Here is a 26,748-nt window from a genome sequence, read left to right as displayed (position 1 = left end):
ACTTCGGGCTTTCCTCCCACATTAAGCTGACACGCCGCGATATAACTGTAATACTGTAAAAGCGGCGTTAAACCAAACTCACTCACTCACACTTTTACAACCAAACCAACATGTTGTCATGGAAGGCAATGCGCATTCAAAATGTCATCGGATGTTTAAAAAAAAGGGGAGGTGAGTCACCCCCAGAATCATTTTGAAGGTTACGAAATTATCGCAACCGTCAGGTTTCTATGACGCATAAAAAAAGTTGAAATGATTATTCTAAATTAACGTGTCATAATTATTTTTAAAAAATTGTGGTTATTGCCTAATTTAATACCTTGAATCGACACAATTTGAACGTGTATGCGGTTTTTTTTAACAACGAATACTGATCCTGTGACAAGAACTTGTTTTTTCGGAGGATTTGTTTTGTTTTCCGGATTAGGAAGGTTCTGGAAACAGAAGAAGTGGGCGTCAAAATTTCGATTTCGTAAACGTACGGAAACATCCGGGGATTTTTTCTAGACTTTGTACAGTTTTACAGAGGCGGTCTCTACTTTTAGCTTTACACATATTTTCAATACAACAGTTTCTGACTTATCGCGGTATGTTGTTTAACGATGAAACAAAACAATAAAACAGAAATAAACCACAAAATATATCGAAAACTGTCATTTAATAACACTCCGAGGAGAGTGCATAAATAGGGGATTCCCCTTTAGAAATGGCTGGCCGACATTGGAGAAAATTAACCAATCAGAGTACAGATATAAGTCATGTGGTAGGATTTCCCCGGAAATGCGTTGTATGTCAGAGAGCCAAATCTGGACAGCTTTCGCTTCTGTTTTGACGTATCTCGCTTCATTCATCATATAATACCGTAGACAAAGGTAATACAGCACATTTGTTTTATATACAATATATCCATAATGAATGAGTAACTCGCACTGATTACATTTGTGGGTAAATATGTCTTCGTTCGTGTGTGAAACTATCGACATGTTCTTACTATGTCACTGGTTTTACTGTGTCCGTGGTGACTTGTTCTGGGACATATTCAAATAAGTCGAGACAGTGATGCTTGGTTTGTTACTGAATCATTGATAACGTTCTCTAGCTAAACGTCTCAGTGGTAAAATTTGTATGTGTTTTTACTCAGGTAGACATTAAAAAAATCACCTTCGGAACATGATCTTTCATGTTCACTTTCGTAAACAAATATTTTTGGGTGCTATCATCAAATTACCTAAATTGATTCTGAATGAATTCAATCCTAGGTGGTTATTGTGATCTGATGCCTGATTGACCATTCAGAATCGCGAAATTCCAAATTCATGGTAGAGTGAGCATTTTCTATTTACTCACATGTTGTCTGTCACATTGATAGGTTTTTTGGTGCATTCAATATATTTTGTAATCTTTTGGGTCTAATCTATTGGGTATTTTTAGAGAATGAATGTACCTTTTTGAAAAAATAACTCTGCTTACAATGCTGTGTCAGATGACTTCCTGGTGTGTCACATGTCACAGAAGCTCAGAGTTCAGTGAGTTACAACAAGCGAGACGGAACACCTTTGTGCATTACTCACTGCCTTTCAAATGTTTGATCAGTAAATAAAGATCTGTAAAGACATGAGTAAATCGGAAGGGCTTGGCTTGTCGTAAGAGTTGACTAACATCATCGGGTGGACAGGTTCGCTGACTTGGTTGATACATGTCATCGATCCCAATTGCATGGATCGATGCTCATGATATTAATCACTGGATTGTCTGGTCCAGACTCGATTATTTACAGACCGCCGTCAAATAGCTGGAATATTGCTGATTGCGGCGTTAAACAACAAACCAACCAACCAAATCCTGGTGTGTCACATGTCACAGAAGCTCACAGTTCAGTGAGTTACAAGTGAGACGGAACACCTTTGTGCATTATTCACTGCCTTTCAAATGTTTGATCAGTAAATAAAGATCTGTAAAGACATGGGTAAATCGAAAGAGTTTGGCTTGTCGTAAGCGTTGACTAACAGGATCAGGTGGACAGGCTCGCTGACTTGATTGATGCATGTCATCGATCCCAATTGTGTGGATCGATGCTCATGATATTAATCACTGAATTGTCTGGTCAAGGATCTATTATTTACAGACCGCCGTCATATAGCTGGAATATTGCTGATTGCGGCGTTAAACAACAAACCAACCAACAAAAGAGCTCAATGGGTAATTACGCACAGTATTTTACTATTGTTTTTGAAAAAATAATAATGCATATATATACACATGCAATTAAAATTAGTTGGGTTAAGGTGCTTTTGTGTATATTAGGCAAATACACAACTTATTATGGTTGTGTGGTATTACAGGAATATCAGTAAATTGGGGTCTCTTCTTTCCATTATATGTATAATGCTCGGTATATCGGAAGATTTCAAATAACACTTTTTATCATGTGTTTAATGTTATACAATTGCCAATACCTTTGAAATGTATCTGTAATTCAGTATCAGAAATTGGAACTAGTCCTAAAGTCTTTGCCAAATTGCCCAATAGTTATGATAGAATAAGGACTAGTAGACATTTGCCCTGTTTAAGGGTTGTGCTATATGTTATCGTTATAAGCACTAGTGGATTAAACCTATTAGTTTCTATCGCTGTAATTCCGAAATGCAAGTTCACGAAAGATAGAGATAATTCCCAGTTACCTCCGTTATGTGCATTCGCATCTTTTCATACACTTCCGACAACATCTGGGGCACTTTGTTCTGAATTCAAAATTTAGAATTATATGGTATTTCCTGATATGAATTGCAAGACAGCCTTGTGCGTTGTAAAATATTGTGTTGCATTAAAAACCTCCAATACCAATTCCTACAGTGTTTAAACTCAATATTGCTGAATTTGACATAAATTTAACTCACTCATTACACATAAGGTACCAACACAGTGGCACAAAGTATCACACTCAACCAATACCTGAGTGAATTTGGACTTAATTTTCCATATTGGATCACCTCTATGGCCTTGTCGTAAGAGGCGACTTACGGGATCGGGTGGTCAGACTCGCTGTCTTGGTTGATGCATGTCATCATATTCCACTTGCGTGGATCGATGCTCATGACATCAATCACTGGATTGTCCGGTCCAGACCCGATTATTTACAGACCGCCGTCATATAGCTGGAATATTGCTGAGTGCGGCGTTAAACAACAAACAAACAAACAAAGCCTAGAAATACAGCTTTTGTCTAGGCAAGCATCCCAGACACAAATGCATACATGTTAAGATCCATACATCCATGCCATGTTATCTTTCTGTAACACTATTGACTAACACTTCCAATGTAGTTATGGATAAGGGCTAGTATAATCATTATTATATTTGCAGTTCCTAAAGCCATTGAAGTATAACGGTATCCCATGGGCGTTGGCCAGAAGATGACCGACCACGGCATGATGTCAAGCAAAGGGGAACCCGAGTATCCCACAATGCAGTGTGGTTCCCGGTTGACGGTGGAGCAGGAGCGAGACTGGTACAAGGAGAAGCTGCTGCACATGAAGGTGGTGTTCAGGGAGATGCAGCACAGTCTCCAGTCTCAGAAGATACGGAAGGAGGGGGTTGAGACTGTGTCCGTCTTGTTGAAGGAGTCCCGGCAGCAAATAACGACTTTGGAAAATCAAAAACGAGCACTTGAGACAGCTGTGAGAAATCTGCAGAACAGGCTGGCCAATCATGGACTGTCAAACAGTGTGACATTTGAAGAAAATGAACTTTTTATTCCGGGTACTTCCAAACAGATATTAGACAATTTAGCCAAAGAAAATGCAAGGTTGCGGAATCTACTTGGCATGTCCGGGGGATTTGAGGACGTGTCCAAATTACATGAGGTATGAATTTGTTGCTGAGGCATACCGTATTCGATGTAATAAGCGCCCAGGGCGCTCTCAAAGTTAGAAATAGGGGGCTCTTATTAGAATAAAATTTTGATGAAAAAAAAACAGTTGAAAGATCGTAAATTTCGTGATTTAGGCTGACAGCCTGAAATGATACAAAATAAAAGTTTGTGCGTATTATAACGAGAGATATATTTTTCCAGAATTTAATTGCCCATAATTAAGGGTGCATATAACACACGAGTGCGTATTATACATGAATGAATAAGTCTTCAGTACATTGATTAATCGGAGGGGGTGCTAATTGGGATTGTTCACAAGCCAATGTATTAGCAAATATAGCGGTGGGCGCTTATTAGAGCGGGGCGCTTATTACGTCGAATATGGTAGATGATGTTTCTGATGTCACATCATTGAAACTTCACTCCTGTGTACACCATACTCCCCCTTCATCTGTCAAAATGTTTGACCATTTTTGTGATGTAGTGGAAGAGGTTTTTATAGTCAGCTAAGGAAATGAGTCTGTCTTTGATTAATGTTAGTCCAAGCTGCCTTGCTCCTTGCGTAAAAACAGAGCTCCAGATAAGCTTTTGGTGTTGTGGGTATTTTACCCATGCATTTTAAAATCATTGTGTATCAGTAATTCTATCTGGGTATTCAAATTTCTGTTACTCACTAGTTTTTACACATGCGGGTATTTAAGTTAAATATTTAAAAACACTATTCATCTAGTCCCTGCAAACTGGTGTAGTGTGAGTTTGAGAGCTTTATAGGAATCAAAACTACCACGATACTTCCACAAGAAAGTGTGATGGCAAATGGTCATGATGTAAGTGTCATCGTGGAGTTTGGCAAGGTTGACAGAATGCCCCTTTATAATTTCAAAATAAGTTGCTGATTTGCTAATCGAATACGCAGGGATACGCAGGGATTCACAATATTTTGATGATACGCACAAGTTTTATTTTTGTAGTGTATCTGTAATGTTCGTTGCGTATTTGATACGCTTGGATTATATTTTACTGCATATTTCTGCATTTCTGATGCGTATTTTACGCAGATACGCAGCTTATCTTGAGCTCTGAAACATTTAGCGTACCTTACAGGGATTTATCTAGACTTGCTCTGAGGCCAGTATTCAGCCCCAAGTGTACCTCAAATGTCAGTAATATTTTGCAAAATGAAACAGACTTTTGGCTTTAATACCTTCCTTGTGAAACTTGAATGACTGAACCATCATTCTAGGCAACAAAGTCCATCCATTGAATCTGTTGTCCTAAACAGTATATTTGTAATACTGAAATATATTAAAGTGCCCAGTTACAACCATAATTTGAAACAATGACGGCGTGTATTGCGTCTATAGTAAAATGATAAGTCTTGTAGCATGTTGAGAATTGTTTTGTACATCGATCGTACATCGTGCCCCAAATGCGTAGACATATCTGTGGTCTAGGAAGTGTGAACGCAATAAAATGTGAAAAGATTACTTTGGTCCGAAATACTTAATCATGTTTAAAATAATGGTAGTGACCTCAACAAATGGTGAAGTGGTAACCAGAATTTATCTCCAATATTTGGCTCCAAGTTTGGAGCAAGTTTCAGTAAGAAAAATGTCCTTTCGTGTAACAATGTTTAATTAATAACTCTAGGCTTGATAGACATGATTGAGGTGACTTGTATTCATAAAAGTAGAGAAGAGGCTTGATTTCAGTTTGTTGTATTGAATATTATGTCAAATGTTAAATACCTCTGAAGACAAGAACTTGAAACATATCCCAATTTTGAATAAACTGACATTTTTTCCCAATTTGGTTGCCAGAGGTGCCTAGTTTGAAATCCTAGATGAATCTGTGGATCCTGTTGTGAGGATTCTCATTCGCTGTTCCTCGTCTATTTCAGACAATCGAGAGAGTGCAAGGGGTCAGCTCCAATCTGCAGGTCGAGAATGACAACTTGCTCCAGAAGGTCACTGACCTTGAAAACATGTTAAAGTCCTCGGACAGTGACAAGGACAAATTGATCTGTCAACTCCGTGAACGCATTGACAAGCTTCAGTCCAACTCCCGGACCCAGGACGTCCTGTGTCAGTCCATGTCGGGCGAGGTGTCTGGTCTCCGACACAAGCTGAAGGACTTTGTACTGCAGTGTCAGCAGCTGGAGATGAAGCTGGAGGATGCAGAGCAGAACAAGGTGACCTTCACCCAACAGGAAGTGCCGGTCACCGAGGTCAAATATAATCAAGTGAGTAATCTGCCTCAATTTTTTGTTCATATGTTCAACCATTTCCTTTGATAAATAATTATTTATAAACACACTCATCATCAATGTGCAAAAGATTAAGTAATGAAAATGTCCTTAGAATTAATAATAATGATAGGGCCAGTTCTATCAAAGACAATTTCCAGAAAACAAAAAATTGACAGTTACATGAAGATTGGGGGGGACTATTCCATTATGAAATAGATTGGGCAGAGACCTCCCCCCTATTTCAATGCTTCACATTGCCAGGGTGTGAGGGTCATTTACTCTTGAAACAAACTACCGGTTACTGGCCCTGAAACTCTGCTCACTGTGGGTCAGCTGGCCCTGTATTTCATAACCTTCCTCACTTGTGAAAACGCATGTACATTTAAGTCATAATGTCATTATCGTAACACATGAGTGACAATTGTTTTCAGAAATCGGAGGATACCCCAGATGGCAATATTATTTTAGAAGAAACCACAAGATTGAAAGAAGAATTAAAAACTGTAAGTGTTCATCTTTGTTATTTGAAAAAATAATTGTGTCAAGGATTTAGTCAACACTTGCTCCTAGATAGTGAGGAATAGGGAAGAACTAGTGGAAACCTGGACGGATACAATCAGATCAAGGATACAGACAATCAGATCAAGGATGTAAGCAATCAGATCAAGGATATAAGCAATCAGATCAAGAATACAAAAATCAGATCAAGGATATAAACAATTAGATCAAGGATATAAACAATTAGATCAAGGATGTAAACAATGAGATCAAGGATACAAACAATCAGATCAAGGATGTAAACAATCATATCAAGGATATAAACAATTAGATCAAGGATATAAACAATCAGTTCAGGGATGCAAACAATCAGATAAAATCAAGGATACAATCAGATCAAGGATAGAAAAAATCAGATCAAGGATACAAACAATCAGATCAAGGATACAAACAATCAGATCAAATCAAGGATACAAACAATCAGATCAAGGATATAAACAATCAGATCAAGGATATAAACAATAAGATCAAGGGTACAAACAATCAGATCAAAGATATAAACAAATCTGATCAAGGATACAAACAATCAGTTCAAGGATACAAACAATCAGTTCAAGGATACAAATAATCAGATCAAGGATGTAAGCAATCAGATCAAGGATATAAACAATCAGATCAAATCAAGGATACAATCAGATCAAGGATATAAACAATCAGATCAAGGATACAAACATTCAGATCAAGGATACAAACAATCAGATCAAGGATGTAAACAATCAGATCAAGGATATAAATAATCAGATCAAGGATACAAACAATCAGATCAAGGATGTAAACAATCAGATCAAGGATATAAATAATCAGATCAAGGATACAAACAATCAGATCAAGGATACAAACAATCAGATAAAATCAAGGATACAATCAGATCAAGGATAGAAAAAATCAGATCAAGGATACAAACAATTCGATCAAGGATACAAACAATCAGATCAAGGATGTAAACAATCAGATCAAGGATATAAATATTCAGATCAAGGATACAAACAATCAGATCAAAGATATAAACAAATCTGATCAAGAGTACAAACAATCAGATCAAGGATACAAACAACAGAGCCTCTAGTGAAAATCTGGAAGGTTTTGTTTTCCCAATTCTAGAAAATGACCCTGTTTGGACAACCAGAAACTTTTACATTCATTTGTATAAGAATTAGACATTGTTTTGAAACTTAGAGGTAATGCTGGAATCAATCTCACTCAATTCAGAGCTTAGTTAATCTTGAGGAAACCTGCTTTCTGGTTGGCTCAAGTCAACTTCTTGTTAGTTATTTCATTGGTCGGTTTGCGAAAAGCCGTTCTGACATGACCCGTAATGGGATGCCCAGAGATCTTTGTTAAGAGGTAGCGAGATTGCTGATTTTAGGGGATTCCAGGAAGAATATCTGTTTATCTTTGTACATGATCAAGTCTTTATCCAAGCTGACATAGTAAACATAAGGGTTTACACTTGTGTTGTGGACTTGTCTCGTCTCTGATGAGGGCCCTTTTCATACTTTTTTTCCTTTCCCATTGAGCTACATTGAGGAATCCGGCATTCACAGGTTGGGTGGGTACTGAGTAGGACCCGGGTACCCACAGGACTACCCGGACACGTGATTAGTCATGTGATACGAGGGGCAACTTCAATATAAGACCAAGTCGCAGAATATCTTTTGCACTTTTATTTTTCACTATAATATTCATTCACCTCAATACACTTATTCTATTTGTCCTTCAAGCTTTTAATACCACTTTTATAGAAATCCACAGATTGGCCCTCACCTGTGTGGCAGCCTTTATGTCCTCGTCATCCTGGAAGCATCTTCCACGTAGGGCAGATTTCATTTGCCGGAACAGGAAATAGTCACTGGGGGCTAAGTCTGGGCTGTACAGTTAAATCACCCACCCTACAGCCCAGACTTAGCCCCCAGTGACTATTTCCTGTTCCGGCAAATGGAATCTGCCCTTCATGGAAGACACTTGAGACAGTTCCTAATTGGACATTTTGTACCCAACTCTTGAGACCTACAATGGGTACCCGGAAAGAGTTGGGTCCCCATGTAGTAAATTTTCTAGACCCTTGAAGATTATGGGGTAGAATAGGTCTTCACCAACCCATGCTTGCTGTAAAAGGTGACTATGCTTGTCGTAGAAGGCGACTAACGGGATCGGGTGGTCAGGCTCGCTAACTTGGTTGATGTCATCAATCCCAATTGCGTGGATCGATGCTCATGATATTAATCATTTTGGATTGTCTGGTCCAGATTCGATTATTTACAGACCGCCGTCATATACATGTAGCTGGAATATCGCTGAGTGCGGCATTAAACAACAAACAAACAAGCAACAGTAAATTTTCTCTTATCCCAGTCCTAGAGTGCACCTTGATAGCTATTTACAATGTGTTTCCCACAGTTGAAGGAGATGAACCGGCGATGGCAGGATTACAACAGCGACCGTGAACGCTACACCCAGGAGCTGCACAGCAACTACCGTGAGCTCCAGCAGCGCTATAAGACCAGCCAGGAGAGTCGGATCACGGAGGAGAGGGAGCGTCAGCTCAACAATCTGCTTGTCACAGCCAAGGAGAAACTGGAGAAGATGGAGGTTGACAAGAAACAGGTATAGTTGTTAATCAGGATTACAGAGCTCCAGATAAGCTGCGTATCTGCATAAAATATGCATAAAAAATGCTGAAATACGCAGTAAAATAAAATCTAAGCGTACCAAACATGTCAAATACGCAACGAACTTTACAGATTCGCTACAAAAATAAAACTTGTGCGTATCATCAAAATATTGTGAAGTAACCTGGAGCTCTGGGATTAGATTGCTTATTTAAGAAATAAACAACGACCATGGGTGGTTTATTTCCTGTATGAGATATCAACATTATGTACAACCTCTTTAAGGCTGTTGATAAGATGTACAAGATTTAAAAATATTTACACAAATTTTAATGAAGATGACTCCCTGAAAAGAATTCGACCTCGGAAATATTGGACTACGAACAGGCAGGTTAAGTTTGGTATTTTCAGCATATTCTCACAATCCTCACGTTGTTTATCTGTACCCTTTCTCCTAAAACTGATTGTCAAATCTCTCCCACATTGAGATACATTTATCTGCGTAGTCGAGCTACATCTATGGCGACCAAGTTACCAGACATCTCCCTCTCAAAAATAACATCATTCAATATGTGGCGTTATCAAATTGCGAGCGCATATTCTAATCTCCGGAAATGACGTCATGATAGAACAGTTTTTTATCATTAAATTAACCATGCTTCGTTCTTCATTGTTCTTTGTGATTTATCGTGTAGCTATTTTATATCATTGTTCATTGAGGATGAATTTCTCTAAATATTAGTGATGCTAGGTACATTACACTATACAGGATACCTGTCGTTCATAATTGGCCAAATTGAAAAATATGTTAAAAAATAGGAGAAAAAATGAATCAAAATGCATTTGTATGGTTTACATCAATTAAACTGAATTTTTTTATTTTCATTGACCTGTAAAATATGACATCAGTAGAAATGCTCTATGTATACTTCTCAAAAGAAGTAAAGCACAACCCGATTCATGTGGAATGTTGAGGTCAATTGACAGTGTTAGCTGTAACCATGGTAACGGACTGCTGACACATACAACCTGAAGTGTGTTTGTTCCAACATCCCCTTGTTCACTTCAGCTTGCGGAGAAGTTGGAGGCATCGGAGGCCACAGTTGGCAGCCAGATGATAGAGATGCAGCAGCTGAGGTTGATGTCTGGAGGAGGGGACTTAGAGACAATTGCGGCACTCAAGGCGCAGATACAGGTTTGCACCGAGGACTTCGAGACAGAGAGACAGGACCGCGCCAAGGCTCAAGCTAGAGCTCACCTGTTGCAGGAAGAAGTCAATAACCTGCGTGTGGAGGTAGGTAGCGCCATCTGGAACACTTGTTGTGTTGTATGTGTAGCAGCCATAAAATTTTCGAGTCCTGTGATGGGATTCAAACCACAGCCTTCTGATCCGAGGTCGGACGCCTTGTCCATATGACCAGAGAGGTTAATCCCATCAGCAAGCTGACAAGGATATTGCCTGTGGGATGACCCTATGCCCTGCTACACATGTTTGGAAATTCCTTGTATTGTTATGACGGAACTGTTGAAATTGTAATTGCAGGGTTAAAAAAGAAGGACACATGTAGAAATTATGAATTATCTCTGCCTAAGTACTTGTACAAGTAACACAAAGAAAATACTAAGGGTCGCCAACTCAAGTCTGGTCGATCTGCCCTTCCTGATCATGTGTCTTCCAGGCACATTACAAACAAGTATCTTTGTTACAATGTTATGACTATACCGTACCGTCACCATTCCCCTACCGTACCGTCACCATTCCCCTACCATCCCTTCACCATTCCCCTTCAGTCCCTTCACCATTCCCCTACCGTCCCTTCACCATTCCCCTACCGTTCCTTCATCATTCCCCTACCGTCCCTTCACCATTCCCCTACCATCCCTTCACCATTCCCCTACAGTCCCTTCACCATTCCCCTACCATCCCTTCACCATTCCCCTACCATCCCTTCACCATTCCCCTACCATCCCTTCACCATACCCCTACTGTCCCTTCACCATACCCCTACCGTCCCTTCACCATTCCCCTACCGTCCCTTCACCATTCCCCTACCGTCCCTTCACCATTTCCCTACCGTCCCTTCACCATTCCCCTACCGTCCCTTCACCATTTCCCTACTGTCCCTTCACCATTCCCCTACCGTCCCTTCACCATTTCCCTACCGTCCCTTCACCATTCCCCTACCATCCCTTCACCATTCCCCCACCATCCCTTCACCATTCCCCTACCGTCCCTTCACCATTCCCCTACCGTCCCTTCACCATTCCCCCATCGTCCCTTCACCATTCCCCTACCATCCCTTTACCATTCCCCTACCATCCCTTCACCATTCCCCTACCGTCCCTTCACCATTCCCCTACCATCCCTTCACCATCCCCCTACCGTCCCTTCACCATTCCCCTACCGTCCCTTCACCATTCCCCTACCGTCCCCTCACCATTCCCCTACCATCCCTTCACCATTCCCCTACCATCCCTTCACAATCCCCCTACCGTCCCTTCACCATTCCCCTACCGTCCCTTCACCATTCCCCTACCATCCCTTCACCATTCCCCTACAATCCCTTCACCATTCCCCCACCGTCCCTTCACCATTCCCCTACCGTCCCTTCACCATTCCCCTACCGTCCCTTCACCATTCCCCTTCCATCCCTTCACCATTCCCCTACCATCCCTTCACCATTCCCCTACCATCCCTTCACTGTTCCCCTACCATCCCTTCACCATTCCCCCACCGTCCCTTCACCATTCCCCTACCGTCCCTTCACCATCCCCCTACCATCCCTTCACCATTCCCCTACCGTCCCTTCACCATTCCCCTACCATCCCTTTACCATTCCCCTACCATCCCTTCACCAATCCCCTTCCATCCCTTCACCATTCCCCTACCATCCCTTCACTGTTCCCCTACCATCCTTCACCATTCCCCTACCATCCCTTCACCATTCCCCCACCGTCCCTTCACCATTCCCCTACCGTCCCTTCACCATTCCCCTACCATCCCTTCACCATTCCCCTACCATCCTTCACCATTCCCCTACCGTCCCTTCACCATCCCCCTACCGTCCCTTCACCATTCCCCTACCATCCCTTTACCAATCCCCTTCCATCCCTTCACCATTCCCCTACCATCCCTTCACCATTCCCCTACCATCCCTTTACCATTCCCCTACCATCCCTTCACCAATCCCCTTCCATCCCTTCACCATTCCCCTACCATCCCTTCACTGTTCCCCTACCATCCTTCACCATTCCCCCACCATCCCTTCATCATTCCCCTACCGTCCCTTCACCATTCCCCTACCATCCTTCACCATTCCCCTACCGTCCCTTCACCATTCCCCTACCGTCCCTTCACCATTCCCCTACCGTCCCTTCACCATTCCCCCACCGTCCCTTCATCATTCCCCTACCGTCCCTTCACCATTCCCCTTCCATCCCTTCGCCATACCCCTACCGTCCCTTCACCATTCCCCTACCATCCCTTCACCGTTCCCCTACCATCCTTCACCATTCCCCTACCATCCCTTCACCATTCCCCCACCGTCCCTTCACCATTCCCCTACCGTCCCTTCACCATTCCCCTACCATCCCTTCACCGTTCCCCTACCATCCTTCACCATTCCCCTACCATCCCTTCACCATTCCCCTACCGTCCCTTCACCATTCCCCCACCGTCCCTTCACCATTCCCCTACCATCCTTCACCATCCCCCTACCATCCCTTCACCGTTCCCCTACCATCCCTTCATGATACCCCTACCGTCCCTTCACCATTCCCCTACCATCCTTCACCATCCCCCTACCATCCCTTCACCGTTCCCCTACCATCCCTTCATGATACCCCTACCGTCCCTTCACTGTTCCCCTACCATCCTTCACCATTCCCCTACCATCCCTTCACCATTCCCCCACCGTCCCTTCACCATTCCCCTACCGTCCCTTCACCATTCCCCTACCGTCCCTTCACCATTCCCCTACCATCCCTTCACCATTCCCCTACCATCCCTTCACCATTCCCCTACCATCCCTTCACCATTCCCCTACCATCCCTTCACCATTCCCCCACCGTCCCTTCACCATTCCCCCACCGTCCCTTCACCATTCCCCCACCGCCCCTTCACCATTCCCCTACCGTCCCTTCACCATTCCCCCACCGTCCCTTCACCATTCCCCTACCGTCCCTTCACCATTCCCCCACCATCCCTTCACCATTCCCCCATCGCCCCTTCACCATTCCCCTACCGTCCCTTCACCATTCCCCCACCGTCCCTTCACCATTCCCCCACCATCCCTTCACCATTCCCCTACCGTCCCTTCACCATTCCCCCACCATCCCTTCACCATTCCCCCACCGTCCCTTCACCATTCCCCTACCGTCCCTTCACCATTCCCCTACCGTCCCTTCACCATTCCCCTACCATCCCTTCACCATTCCCCTACCGTCCCTTCACCATTCCCCCACCGTCCCTTCACCATTCCCCTACCATCCCTTCACCATTCCCCTACCGTCCCTTCACCATTCCCCCACCGTCCCTTCACCATTCCCCTACCGTCCCTTCACCATTCCCCTACCGTCCCTTCACCATTCCCCTACCATCCCTTCACCATTCCCCTACCATCCCTTCACCATTCCCCTACCATCCCTTCACCATCCCCGTACCATCCCTTCACCATTCCCCTACCATCCCTTCACCATTCCCCTACCGTCCCTTCACCATTCCCCCACCGTCCCTTCACCATTCCCCTACCATCCCTTCACCATTCCCCTACCGTCCCTTCACCATTCCCCCACCGTCCCTTCACCATTCCCCTACCGTCCCTTCACCATTCCCCTACCGTCCCTTCACCATTCCCCTACCGTCCCTTCACCATTCCCCTACCGTCCCTTCACCATTCCCCTACCATCCCTTCACCATTCCCCTACCATCCCTTCACCATTCCCCTACCATCCCTTCACCATTCCCCCACCGTCCCTTCACCATTCCCCCACCGTCCCTTCACCATTCCCCCACCGCCCCTTCACCATCCCCCTACCGTCCCTTCACCATTCCCCCACCGTCCCTTCACCATTCCCCTACCGTCCCTTCACCATTCCCCCACCATCCCTTCACCATTCCCCCATCGCCCCTTCACCATTCCCCTACCGTCCCTTCACCATTCCCCCACCGTCCCTTCACCATTCCCCCACCATCCCTTCACCATTCCCCTACCGTCCCTTCACCATTCCCCCACCATCCCTTCACCATTCCCCCACCGTCCCTTCACCATTCCCCTACCGTCCCTTCACCATTCCCCTACCATCCCTTCACCATTCCCCTACCGTCCCTTCACCATTCCCCTACCATCCCTTCACCATTCCCCTACCGTCCCTTCACCATTCCCCCACCGTCCCTTCACCATTCCCCTACCATCCCTTCACCATTCCCCTACCGTCCCTTCACCATTCCCCTACCATCCCTTCACCATTCCCCTACCGTCCCTTCACCATTCCCCTACCGTCCCTTCACCATTCCCCTACCATCCCTTCACCATTCCCCTACCGTCCCTTCACCATTCCCCTACCATCCCTTCACCATTCCCCTACCGTCCCTTCACCATTCCCCCACCGTCCCTTCACCATTCCCCCACCGCCCCTTCACCATTCCCCTACCGTCCCTTCACCATTCCCCCACCGTCCCTTCACCATTCCCCCACCGTCCCTTCACCATTCCCCTACCGTCCCTTCACCATTCCCCCACCGCCCCTTCACCATTCCCCTACCGTCCCTTCACCATTCCCCTACCGTCCCTTCACCATTCCCCTACCGTCCCTTCACCATTTACCTACCGTCCCTTCACCATACCCCCACTGTCCCTTCACGATACCCCGACCATCCCTTCACCATTCCCCCATCTTCCCTTCACCGTTCCCCTACCATCCCTTCACCATTCCCCTACCGTCCCCTCACCATTCCCCTACCATCCCTTCACCATTCCCCTACCATCCCTTCACAATCCCCCTACCGTCCCTTCACCATTCCCCTACCATCCTTCACCATTCCCCTACCATCCCTTCACCATTCCCCCACCGTCCCTTCACCATTCCCCTACCGTCCCTTCACCATTCCCCTACCATCCCTTCACCATTCCCCTACCATCCTTCACCATTCCCCTACCGTCCCTTCACCATTCCCCTACCGTCCCTTCACCATTCCCCTACCATCCCTTTACCAATCCCCTTCCATCCCTTCACCATTCCCCTACCATCCCTTCACCATTCCCCTACCATCCCTTTACCATTCCCCTACCATCCCTTCACCAATCCCCTTCCATCCCTTCACCATTCCCCTACCATCCCTTCACTGTTCCCCTACCATCCTTCACCATTCCCCTACCATCCCTTCACCATTCCCCCACCGTCCCTTCATCATTCCCCTACCGTCCCTTCACCATTCCCCCACCGTCCCTTCACCATTCCCCTACCATCCTTCACCATCCCCCTACCATCCCTTCACCGTTCCCCTACCATCCCTTCATGATACCCCTACCGTCCCTTCACCATTCCCCTACCATCCTTCACCATCCCCCTACCATCCCTTCACCGTTCCCCTACCATCCCTTCATGATACCCCTACCGTCCCTTCACTGTTCCCCTACCATCCTTCACCATTCCCCTACCATCCCTTCACCATTCCCCCACCGTCCCTTCACCATTCCCCTACCATCCCTTCACCATTCCCCTACCGTCCCTTCACATTCCCCTACCATCCCTTCACCATTCCCCTACCATCCCTTCACCATTCCCCTACCATCCCTTCACCATTCCCCTACCATCCCTTCACCATTCCCCCACCGTCCCTTCACCATTCCCCCACCGTCCCTTCACCATTCCCCCACCGCCCCTTCACCATTCCCCTACCGTCCCTTCACCATTCCCCCACCGTCCCTTCACCATTCCCCCACCATCCCTTCACCATTCCCCTACCGTCCCTTCACCATTCCCCCACCATCCCTTCACCATTCCCCCATCGCCCCTTCACCATTCCCCTACCGTCCCTTCACCATTCCCCCACCGTCCCTTCACCATTCCCCCACCATCCCTTCACCATTCCCCTACCATCCCTTCACCATTCCCCCACCGTCCCTTCACCATTCCCCTACCGTCCCTTCACCATTCCCCTACCGTCCCTTCACCATTCCCCTACCATCCCTTCACCATTCCCCTACCGTCCCTTCACCATTCCCCCACCGTCCCTTCACCATTCCCCCACCGTCCCTTCACCATTCCCCTACCGTCCCTTCACCATTCCCCCACCGCCCCTTCACCATTCCCCTACCGTCCCTTCACCATTCCCCTACCGTCCCTTCACCATTCCCCTACCGTCCCTTCACCATTTACCTACCGTCCCTTCACCATACCCCCACTGTCCCTTCACGATACCCCGACCATCCCTTCACCATTCCCCCATCTTCCCTTCACCGTTCCCCTACCATCCCTTCACCGTTCCCCTACCGTCCCTTCACCATTCCCCCACCGTCCCTTCACCATTCCCCCATCTTCCCTTCACCGTTCCCCTACCATCCCTTCACCGTTCCCCTACCATCCCTTCACCATACCCTCACCAAATTTCCAAAGGCAAGTGAGTTAACTGACTATAGAAGTCCAGTTTTAACCCTTGCCGAACTTGACTGGAATTTTGTGGCTCTATTGTAATGCCATCAGTGGCTATTTTGAGTTATGTGCCTTCTATATTCCACCTCCTGACCAAGATTCCACCTCTCCTATCACTTGCATTTGCTTCAATCAAAATGGTTGTGCCCAGTCTGATCTGTAATCAAGATCTATTAAGTAATAAAAAGGGGTCTTTCCTTGTGAAGTGCATAATATCACTTGAGCACCTAAATTGAAAACATGAAAAGATTTGGCAAATATCTGTTGATGCCCACAGAGCTCCAGATAAGCTGCGTATCTGCGTGAAATACGCATCAGAAATGCAGAAATACGCAGTAAAATATATTCCAAGCCTATCAAATACGCAACGAACATTACAGAAACGCTACAAAAATAAAACTTGTGCGTATCATCAGAATATTATGAAGTAACCCTGCGTATTCGATTAGCAAATCAGCTACTTATTTTGAAATTATAAACGGGCATTCCGTCAACCTTGCCAAACTCCACGATGACAGTTACATCATAATCATTTGCCATCATTCTTTCTTGTGGAAGTATCGTGGTATTTTTTAGTCCTATAATGCTCTTGAACCCGCACGACACCAGTTTGCAGGAACTAGATGAATAGTGTTTTTAAATATTTAACTTAAATACCCACATGTGTACAAACTAGTGGGTAACAGAAATTTGAATACGCAGGTAGAATTACTGATACCCAATGAATTTAAAATGCATGGGTAAAATACCCACAACACCAAAAGCTTATCTGGAGCTCTGGCCCAGTTGGTGGTACACATGCTTTGCCAATCCTGCAATTGACTGAAATTTGCATGTTGAAATCCATGTCCTGCCAAAATATAGCTCCATAATTCCAGCCTTTTTCGGCAAGGATGAAAACTGGACTTCTGTAGTCAGTTAACTGCCTTGCCTCTGGAAGATGACCCTCACTCTACCAACACCATCCCGTCACCATGGTGACAATGAGTCTGGAACCTACCACTGCCTCAGGGAATACACTTTACGTCATGGTTTTCTTGTTTCAGAATAATCAGTTGAGATGCTCACCATCAGGAAATCAAAACCTGTTATCACGGCAATCTCATGTCTACAGCAGGCACCAATCCATTGCACTGGAGGTATGTATGCTCAGTAAACACCCAATTGCCACCTACCCTTTGTTTCTGTGACCCATTGGGACTCCAGGTTAGAATAGGTCCCCAGCAGCCTGGCCTTAAGTGAGTGAGTGAGTATGGTTTTACGCCACTTTTAGCAATATTCCAGCAATATCACGGCGGGGGAAACTAGAAATGGGCTTCACACATTGTACCCATGTCGGGAATCAAACCCAGGTCTTCGGTGTGGCGAGCGAACGCTTTAACCACTAGGCTACCCGACCGCCCGGCCTGGCCTTAAGAGGAAACTTGATGGATCTGGGGCTTGTTTCACAGAGCGATCATAACGCTGTGATTGTCGTAAGCCTATGTTAAGATGTAGGTGTTACGATAATGCTACAATCTCTTTGTTAAACGGGGCCCTGGTGGTCAAACTCTGTGACACTATTTGATTGCGTGTCATTGTACACCATTGCTGTGGATGGCTGCTCATTACATCAATCATGAGATTGTCTGGTCCAGAATCCATTATTCATAGGATGACATCTTACAGCTAGAATATTGCTGAGTGCTGTGAAATCCTCCTCGGTGTTCCTATAAGGGGAATTGTAAGAGCAGACTACTGTTGTTGTTTGTTGTTTAACGCCGCACTCAGCAATATTCCAGCTATATGATGGCGGTCTGTCAATAATCGAGTCTGGACCAGACAATCCAGTGATTGACATCATGAGCATTGATCCATGCAATTGGGATACGATGACATGCATCATCCAAGTCAGCGAGCCTGACCTCCCGATCCCGTTAGTGGTCTTTTACGACAAGCATCGTCGCTTTTTGCAGCAAGCATGGGTTGCTGAAGACTACCGGGATTGGGTGGTTGTTATGTGTGACGTGGATGACAATGCAGCCCAATGCAGAACAAAAATCTAATATTGTTTGGAGTGCAGCATGTATAGTAGTGACAGATGACAGTGACAAGCATACATGTTTACTTCTGAAAGGGCTTTGTTTTTTACTAGATTATTACAACGACCAGAGACTACCTACGATACACTTAATGAAATGGTTTTTTAAAAGTCAATAGTTACTCTATTTTTAGAGTGGGGATTTGGGGAGCTGTATCTTTTTATTTTTCTAATCCATAAAACATGGAGTGGTCAACAATGTTCAGGCAGATATTGATAAATTGAAACTATTTTGATTTGATGTTCTTTTTGTGGATTTTGGCTGAATACCTAAACTGAAAAATAAAAAAGGGTCACACTCACTCCTTTTCGAAAATTTGCTTGAGAATCAACTTTTTCATTCTTAAGACTTATGACACAGAAAGTCCCATTATACACTGATGTAACATGGATGATGCTCCTGTTGTCAGCCTCCGCAGCTTCAAGCACGAGGATGGCCGCAGCGGCGAGGATTAATTGTGACTGATGGCAACATGACAGAAACTGATGGCAACCTACCGGGGACAAAGTCGCCTGGCACCAGCCCGAGATTGATCACATCGCGATCGCCCACCAACCCTAGTGTGCCACAACACTCCCCTAGTTTCTTGACCTCCGGGCCAGTGAGCCTCCCTGTCATGAGGTCGGACCCCGCTCTGTTTAAACCAGCCTTGAGGAAGAAGGAGGAAGACACGCTCTGTTGTCCTAAATGTGGGCAAGGCTTTTCAGAGGAAGAGCAGGACAAGTTACTTGAACACATGGAGGTTTGTTGTGAGTAGCTTCACTCAGACACTTTGAAATTCTGATGGATTGTTCTACTGGGATTGGCTTACCTGAGGGGTGTTTTCGGAAGCCGATCCGATGTTTTAAGGTGGAGTGTGAGAGATTGTGTGTTGTAGCTTCACTGAGATGCATCAAGATCAAACCTTAGGATGTCTTGGGTATAGTGATATGTTGTGAGTATATGTACTGAGACACATGGTGACGAGTGTTCCTTTGGAATTGACTTATGTGAAGGGTGTTTTCGGAAGCCTATCCGATGTTTTGAGGTTGAGTATGAGAGATTGAATGTTGTAACTCGCTGAGACACATCAAGATAAAATTTTGGAGCGTCTTGGGTGTAGTGGTATGTTGTGAATAATTCTACCGATGCACATAGTGATGGGTGTTCCTATGAGATTGGCTTACATGAGGGGTGGTTTCGGAAGCCAATTGGATGTTCTAGGGGTAGAGTATGACAGATAGTTCTAGGAATGGAGCAATACTGGTTATTACAACCATAAACTGCAAAGAGCATGTACCACGTCTTGGGAGGGGGGTAGGAGGGGGGTATAGGTTGTGAAACCAAATGTAGCAGGGTGTAGAGTCATCCCACAGATAACATCCTTACCTTGTCAGTGTAGCTGAGTGTGAAGTCATCCCACAGATGACATCCTTACCTTTAACTCCTTTGGTCACATGGACAAGGCACTTGGCCTTGGATCAGAAGGCCTGTGGTTCGAATCCCATCAAGGGAATCGGAAATTTTGTAGCCGCTACACTGAGAATATTCGGCTGTGAATAGCTCACATGACTCTTTATACAGACCAGGGGTTAGAACTGTACTATAATGTGTGGTGTACCATTGTGACATGCGGCTTTGAACCTGTAAATAACCTGACCTACAGCTGCTGCTGCTGTGATGATCGATTATCGTCACTAATCGATGATTGATTGGTTACCCAAAACAAATGCAAAGATCGACAGTGACTACAATCAGTTGTCGAAAAAAATATTATTTAACATTGAATATTATATAATTTTCTTTTAAGAATCAAGTTTGAAAATTTCAAATCATGAAAAAGGCAGGGACATGATTGGGAAGACATTATTTAACCAATTCTAATCCATGTTTGATTTGTTGGAAGAAGCCGATCCTAACCACTGATCAGTGCTAACATTCTGACGCCCACTATGTGTAGGGTTTGTGTCACCATGTTTAAGGAGTGGACTGGTCTTGGGGGGCACGGGTGGCCCAGTCGTCTAAGGCGCCGCGATTTGGCTGTGCAGAGTTGCGTCCCTTCGGCACGCCAGAAACCTATGATTGTGGGTTTGAAACCCAGTTCGCCCCGATTATGTTTCTAGGTTTCTCAGCACCATACCCGTGCTCGTGGGTTTCACCGAAGAGGTAAACGTCTGAGACCTGCATCATTTCGGGCTTTCCTCCCACATTAAGCTGACACGCCGCGATATAACTGGAGTACTGTTCAAAGCGGCGTTAAACCCAACTCACTCACTCACTCACTCACTCACTCACTCACTCACTGACTCACTGGACTGGTCTTGTATGGTATAAGCTAGAAGTGATTTCTGTCAAACAGTATACAGAGGACATACAAATGACTGAATGATTTGTTTGACGGGTCAATGTTTGACGACAAAAGTTGTAAAACAATATGAAAATATTGGAATGTGGTGAACTTTGATTGATTGTAAATATTTGATTTATATTATTTCCACTATGTCACCATGGTTACAGCTACATCTCAGTGCTTTGTATTTGTTCCTTGTTTGTTTGGAAATGTGATAAGAATTTGTAATATTCACCTGTCCATATGTTTTATATCAGAATCTAACATGTACTCGTGTAAACAGATTTCGATTTTGTATATTTGAAGGCCTTTCTTTGTGATATTTATGCCTCATAATTTAATATACTTTTATTTCACCAGAACTCCTTTCATTTATTACTGTTAGAGTTTCTAGTTTTTTGTTGTTTGTTGTGCATGTCGTGCCAGATTTTCTTTTAGCCTGGTAATGGAAGTTAGAGGGGGAAGGGGCATGAGAAAATGCAGTCCTGAGACAATGCCATTATGAGGAAGAGACAGTAATGTGACAGTCCTGAGACAATGCCATTATAGAGAATAGACATAAATGCCTGGGCGGATACAGAGGGGGGGGACCCCCCACCCCCCCTTTTTATTTTGAAAAAAATCTTTATTTCTGTATAAATTACCACCAAAGACAATAAATAGATGTTAATTGTGCACCCCCCCTTTTCCAAAAAGCTGTATCCCTCCATGTTAATGTGACAGTCCTGAGACAATGCCATTATAGAGAATAGACATTAATGTGACAGTCCTGAGACAATGCCATTATAGAGAATAGACATTAATGTGACAGTCCTGAGACAATGCCATTATAGAGAATAGACATTAATGTGACAGTCCTGAGACAATGCCATTATAGAGAATAGACAGCAATGTGACAGTCCTGAGACAATGCCATTATAGAGAATAGACAGCAATGTGACAGTCCTGAGACAATGCCATTATAGAGAATAGACAGAAATGTGACAGTCCTGAGACAATGCCATTATAGAGAATAGACATTAATGTTACAGTCCTGAGACAATGCCATTATAGAGAATAGACATTAATGTGACAGTCCTGAGACAATGCCATTATAGAGAATAGACATTAATGTGACAGTCCTGAGACAATGCCATTATAGAGAATAGACATTAATGTGACAGTCCTGAGACAATGCCATTATAGAGAATAGACAGCAATGTGACAGTCCTGAGACAATGCCATTATAGAGAATAGACATTAATGTGACAGTCCTGAGACAATGCCATTATAGAGAATAGACATTAATGTGAGTCCTGAGACAATGCCATTATAGAGAATAGACAGCAATGTGACAGTCCTGAGACAATGCCATTATAGAGAATAGACATTAATGTGACAGTCCTGAGACAATGCCAATATAAGGAATAGACAGAAATGTGACAGTCCTGAGACAATGCCATCATAGAGAATAGACAGAAATGTGACAGTCCTGAGACAATGCCATTATAAGGAATAGACAGAAATGTGACAGTCCTGAGACAATGCCATTATAAGGAATAGACAGAAATGTGACAGTCCTGAGACAATGCCATTATAAGGAATAGACAGAAATGTGACAGTCCTGAGACAATGCCATTATAAGGAATAGACAGTAATGTGACAGTCCTGATTGCAGCACTCTCCTCTCACATCAAGCTGACACACTGTGATAAAACTGAAATACAGTTCAAAGCAGTGTTAAGCTTAACTCAATTGTGTCAAACACAAAGCCATCGATATCTATAACTTGTGGGAAGGTAAAATTGCACATTTTTGTCAAGAATTATCAACATTTGAAAGGGGAACTTTTTTCATGCAATGTTGGCAACCAATACTCATGAGATGCGGTCTGCTATGCTCATGATGATGATGGTGATACATGCATATTTATGTACATTACATACTAAAAATGGCATTTCCTCATGACAGTGACTAATCTTTTGAAGCATACTACACACAATATATATAGTTCCTGTTTCAACGTATAACTGGAATACTGATCAAGTGTGTTACATCCAGCTTACTGACACTGTCTATGTAGACAGTGAAATGAATATTAAGTTAGTTATCAGAGGCTAGAAGGTTCCAGGATATTCAATATACCGTATTCAATATAATAAGCACCCAGGGCGCTCTCAGAATTATTTGAATATAATTTTGATCATGTTGATGCAAGATTTGAAAGATTGTAAATTTTGTGGTTTATGCTGACAGCATCAAATGATACACAGAAAAAATCTGTGTGTATTGTACACGACAGATATATTTTTCCAGAATTTAATTGCCCATAATTAAGGGTGCACATAACACACGAGTGCATATTATACACGAATAAATAAGTCTTGTGTACATTGATCAATTGGAAGGGTGCAAATTGGGATTGTTTACTAGCTTATATATTAGCAAATATCGCCATAGGCGCTTATTAAAGTGGGGCGCTTCTTACGTCGAATACGGTATGTGTGATTATGAGTGAAACTGTTGTGTCAAACTTCATCAGTTTGAAAAGAATGAGGGGCAGTCAGGTAGCCTAGTGGTTTATGTGTTCGCTCGTCATGCCAAAGACCCGGGTTCGATTCCGGACATGTACAATGTGTGTAGCCCATTTCTGGTGTCCCCTGCCGTGATATTGCTGGAATATTGCTGGAATATTGCTAAAAGCAACGTAAAACCCTACTCACTCACTGAAAAGAATGCTGGTCTCATTTGAGTACAAATGTCAGTCTGCCACATGATCTCACATGAATTAATAAAAAAAAAGTATCAAGCTCAGTAGTCCGACTTTCGTACAAATTTGGAATTCCTAAATGAAATTCAAAAATAACATTTTTACATTGACATTAATTTTGACTTAATCAGGAAGTTTACACATGCAACTGTGCTTTAGAACCAAATAAAACAGACAACACAAAAATGTTCATTTACAATTCAGCTTATCTGATGATAATTAAGTACAAAAGGTATTAAGTCAGACGTAACTGAAAATGTGTCTTTTTCTACACACTGGTGCTACATTGCATGCATTTTATGTTTTATAACAAGGCTTTCACTATTTGCTTACATCCACGTGTGCATTTAACATGTTTTGGAGTTAATTGAATGTAAACAACGAATTTGTGAATATGTTCATGTAAAATATAGGAACACGATTTTGTAAATAAATAAAAGTAAACTATCATTCAAGATCTCGTTCTATGCTTCTTCACCGCGTCCACTACCACATGTTTGACATGGTTTTTTTCGTTTAAAGCACAGCATTGCTGGTTTATTTATCTAAGCACCACAATTCAGTGTACAGAGTTGCATCCCTTGGGAACATATGCTTGGGGGTTTGAATCCTGCTTCACCCTGATTATGTTTCTAGGTTTGTCTGCACCGCAACGTGCTTGTGGTTTCACCAAAGTGGTAAATGTCTGAGACCTGCATCACTCAAATACTGTTCTGGAACCTGTTCCACAAAGCGATTCTTAGCGCAAAGACAGTAGTTAAGCCCATACTTTATCTTTAACTTTAGACAGTCGTATCGCTTTGAACAGTATTTTAGTTGAAACTGACGAGCACAGCATGGTGTTACCCAACTCACGTTTAATGCTACCCGTGAAGATCAAGGGTAGAATAGGTCTTCAGCAACCCATGCTTGCCGTAAAAGGCGACTATGGGATCGGGTGGTCAGGCTCGCTGACTTGGTTGATGCATGTCATTGTATCCCAATTGCGTGGATTGATGCTCATGTTGTCAATCACCGGATTGTCTGGTCCAGACTCAATTCCTTAGACCGCCGTGATACAGCTGAAATATTGCAGTGTGCGGCGTTAAACAACAAACAAACACAATGTATTAACGTGTTAACATTTGTAACTCAATGACGGACATAAGTACTAACTAAGTTACAGCCTTATGGTCCCAGTGTGTTAAATGTCTAAGACTTGCATCATCCCTGACTTCCTCCCACATCTTGCTGACATGTCCTGATTCACTGAAATATTGTTCAGGCACAGATACTGTGAGCGTCCCAGGGGGCGGTCGGGCAGCCTAGTGGTTAAAGCGTTCGCACGTCACGCCAAAGACCCAGGTTCGATTCCCGACATGGGTACAGTGTGTGAAGCCCGTTTTTGGTGTCTCCATTGCTGGAATATCGCTAAAAGCAGCATAAAACCATACTCACTCACTCACTGTGAGCATCCCAACTGGAAACATTACGGTTTGGGGGACGACTGGAATCTTTTTCTGTGGGTGATTTTGGACTTTCACAATACATCTTGGTTCAAATGATACCACATTTTCTTCATCTCACCTGAGACCAGGGACTTGATTATGTAAAGCTGTGATCAATGCGGACATGAAGAGACTTATGAACACTTAAGGGACCAGTCATTTATTACGGGGGGTACTGAATGTACTGACAGTTACCCTCCCCTAATGGGTCATATTTTTGGATGACCCTCCCCATGTCCTTGTACACTGTCCCTCAAAAGACGAGATGCAAAAACACTTTATATTTATATTAAAATGTTCTTTGTTCATAATCTTTACAAGTTATGTGTATTATTTTTATATAACCCTCCCAAGAGACTCATATTTTGGGTGATCCTCCTCTGATTTACCCCTTCCCCAATCATAAAATAACAGTCCCTAAATACTTTGAATTATTTTTTTTTGAATATACACATCTAATATTAGAAAATTCAACGTCTAATTTCATTATTTATTCCAGTTACTCTGATTTCCAGAATAAGCTACTTTTATCAGAAAGGAAAGATATGAGTACACGTAGGGAAAATCCCAGTTGTTCTTCCTGTTACGTATTCATATCCCGTGTCGGCTGTAAAAAGGAGAGGTCACTTCCTTGTATGTGAGAGCCATTGAAAACAACACTAAATCACTGGGATCAAGTTCATGACTCCGAAACCGACTTTCAACATACACAATGCAGTCAGCTTCACTGTGCACAAAAATAGCGAACAAAAATGCCTATAACATTTCCTGTTTAAAACCTATAAGGTCACATACACTTGTCCAAAAGTTCAGCACAACCCATAATTTTATCGGTGTTATCTTTACATTGACTCTGAATCTTTACGTTGTAAGTATGAAATACTGCTTCAGTGAGTATGTAGGATGTGATGTGTATTTGCATCCACACCTCTATAAGCTAGCTGATCATTATTTCATATTTGATTGACATTTTAAAAAATATGTACATGTTTGATTATTTTCAACCTAATTAACCCGTGAAGATCCGGGGTAAAATAGGTCGTAAAAGGTGACTATACCTGATGTTCAAGGCAACTAATGAGATCGGGTGGTCAGACTCGCTGACTTTGTTGAAACATGTCCTCGATCCCAAATGCGTGGATTGATGCTCATGATATTAATCAC

The 26,748-nt window shown here is 43.6% G+C and overlaps 1 protein-coding gene across 1 annotated transcript; it reads left to right on the top strand.

Annotated features, from left to right (window-relative positions):
- Nucleotides 1–781: 781 nt before the first annotated feature.
- LOC139452081 (TNFAIP3-interacting protein 2-like) lies at nucleotides 782–24,008 on the top strand. Its single transcript, XM_071233395.1, has 8 exons — nucleotides 782–872; nucleotides 3,364–3,863; nucleotides 5,772–6,113; nucleotides 6,551–6,622; nucleotides 9,075–9,281; nucleotides 10,356–10,580; nucleotides 17,985–18,077; nucleotides 19,429–24,008. Exons 2-8 carry the CDS (start codon nucleotides 3,396–3,398, stop codon nucleotides 19,774–19,776), a joined length of 1,755 nt encoding a protein of 584 aa, XP_071089496.1. The 5' UTR covers nucleotides 782–872; nucleotides 3,364–3,395; the 3' UTR covers nucleotides 19,777–24,008.
- Nucleotides 24,009–26,748: the final 2,740 nt, after the last annotated feature.

Source organism: Haliotis cracherodii, unplaced genomic scaffold (assembly GCF_022045235.1).
Source record: "Haliotis cracherodii isolate W230 unplaced genomic scaffold, xgHalCrac1.p SCAF_9, whole genome shotgun sequence".
Lineage (NCBI taxonomy): Eukaryota > Metazoa > Mollusca > Gastropoda > Lepetellida > Haliotidae > Haliotis > Haliotis cracherodii.
Note: the sequence above shows the minus strand (reverse complement) of the source record. Positions and strands in the feature narration are given on the sequence as shown.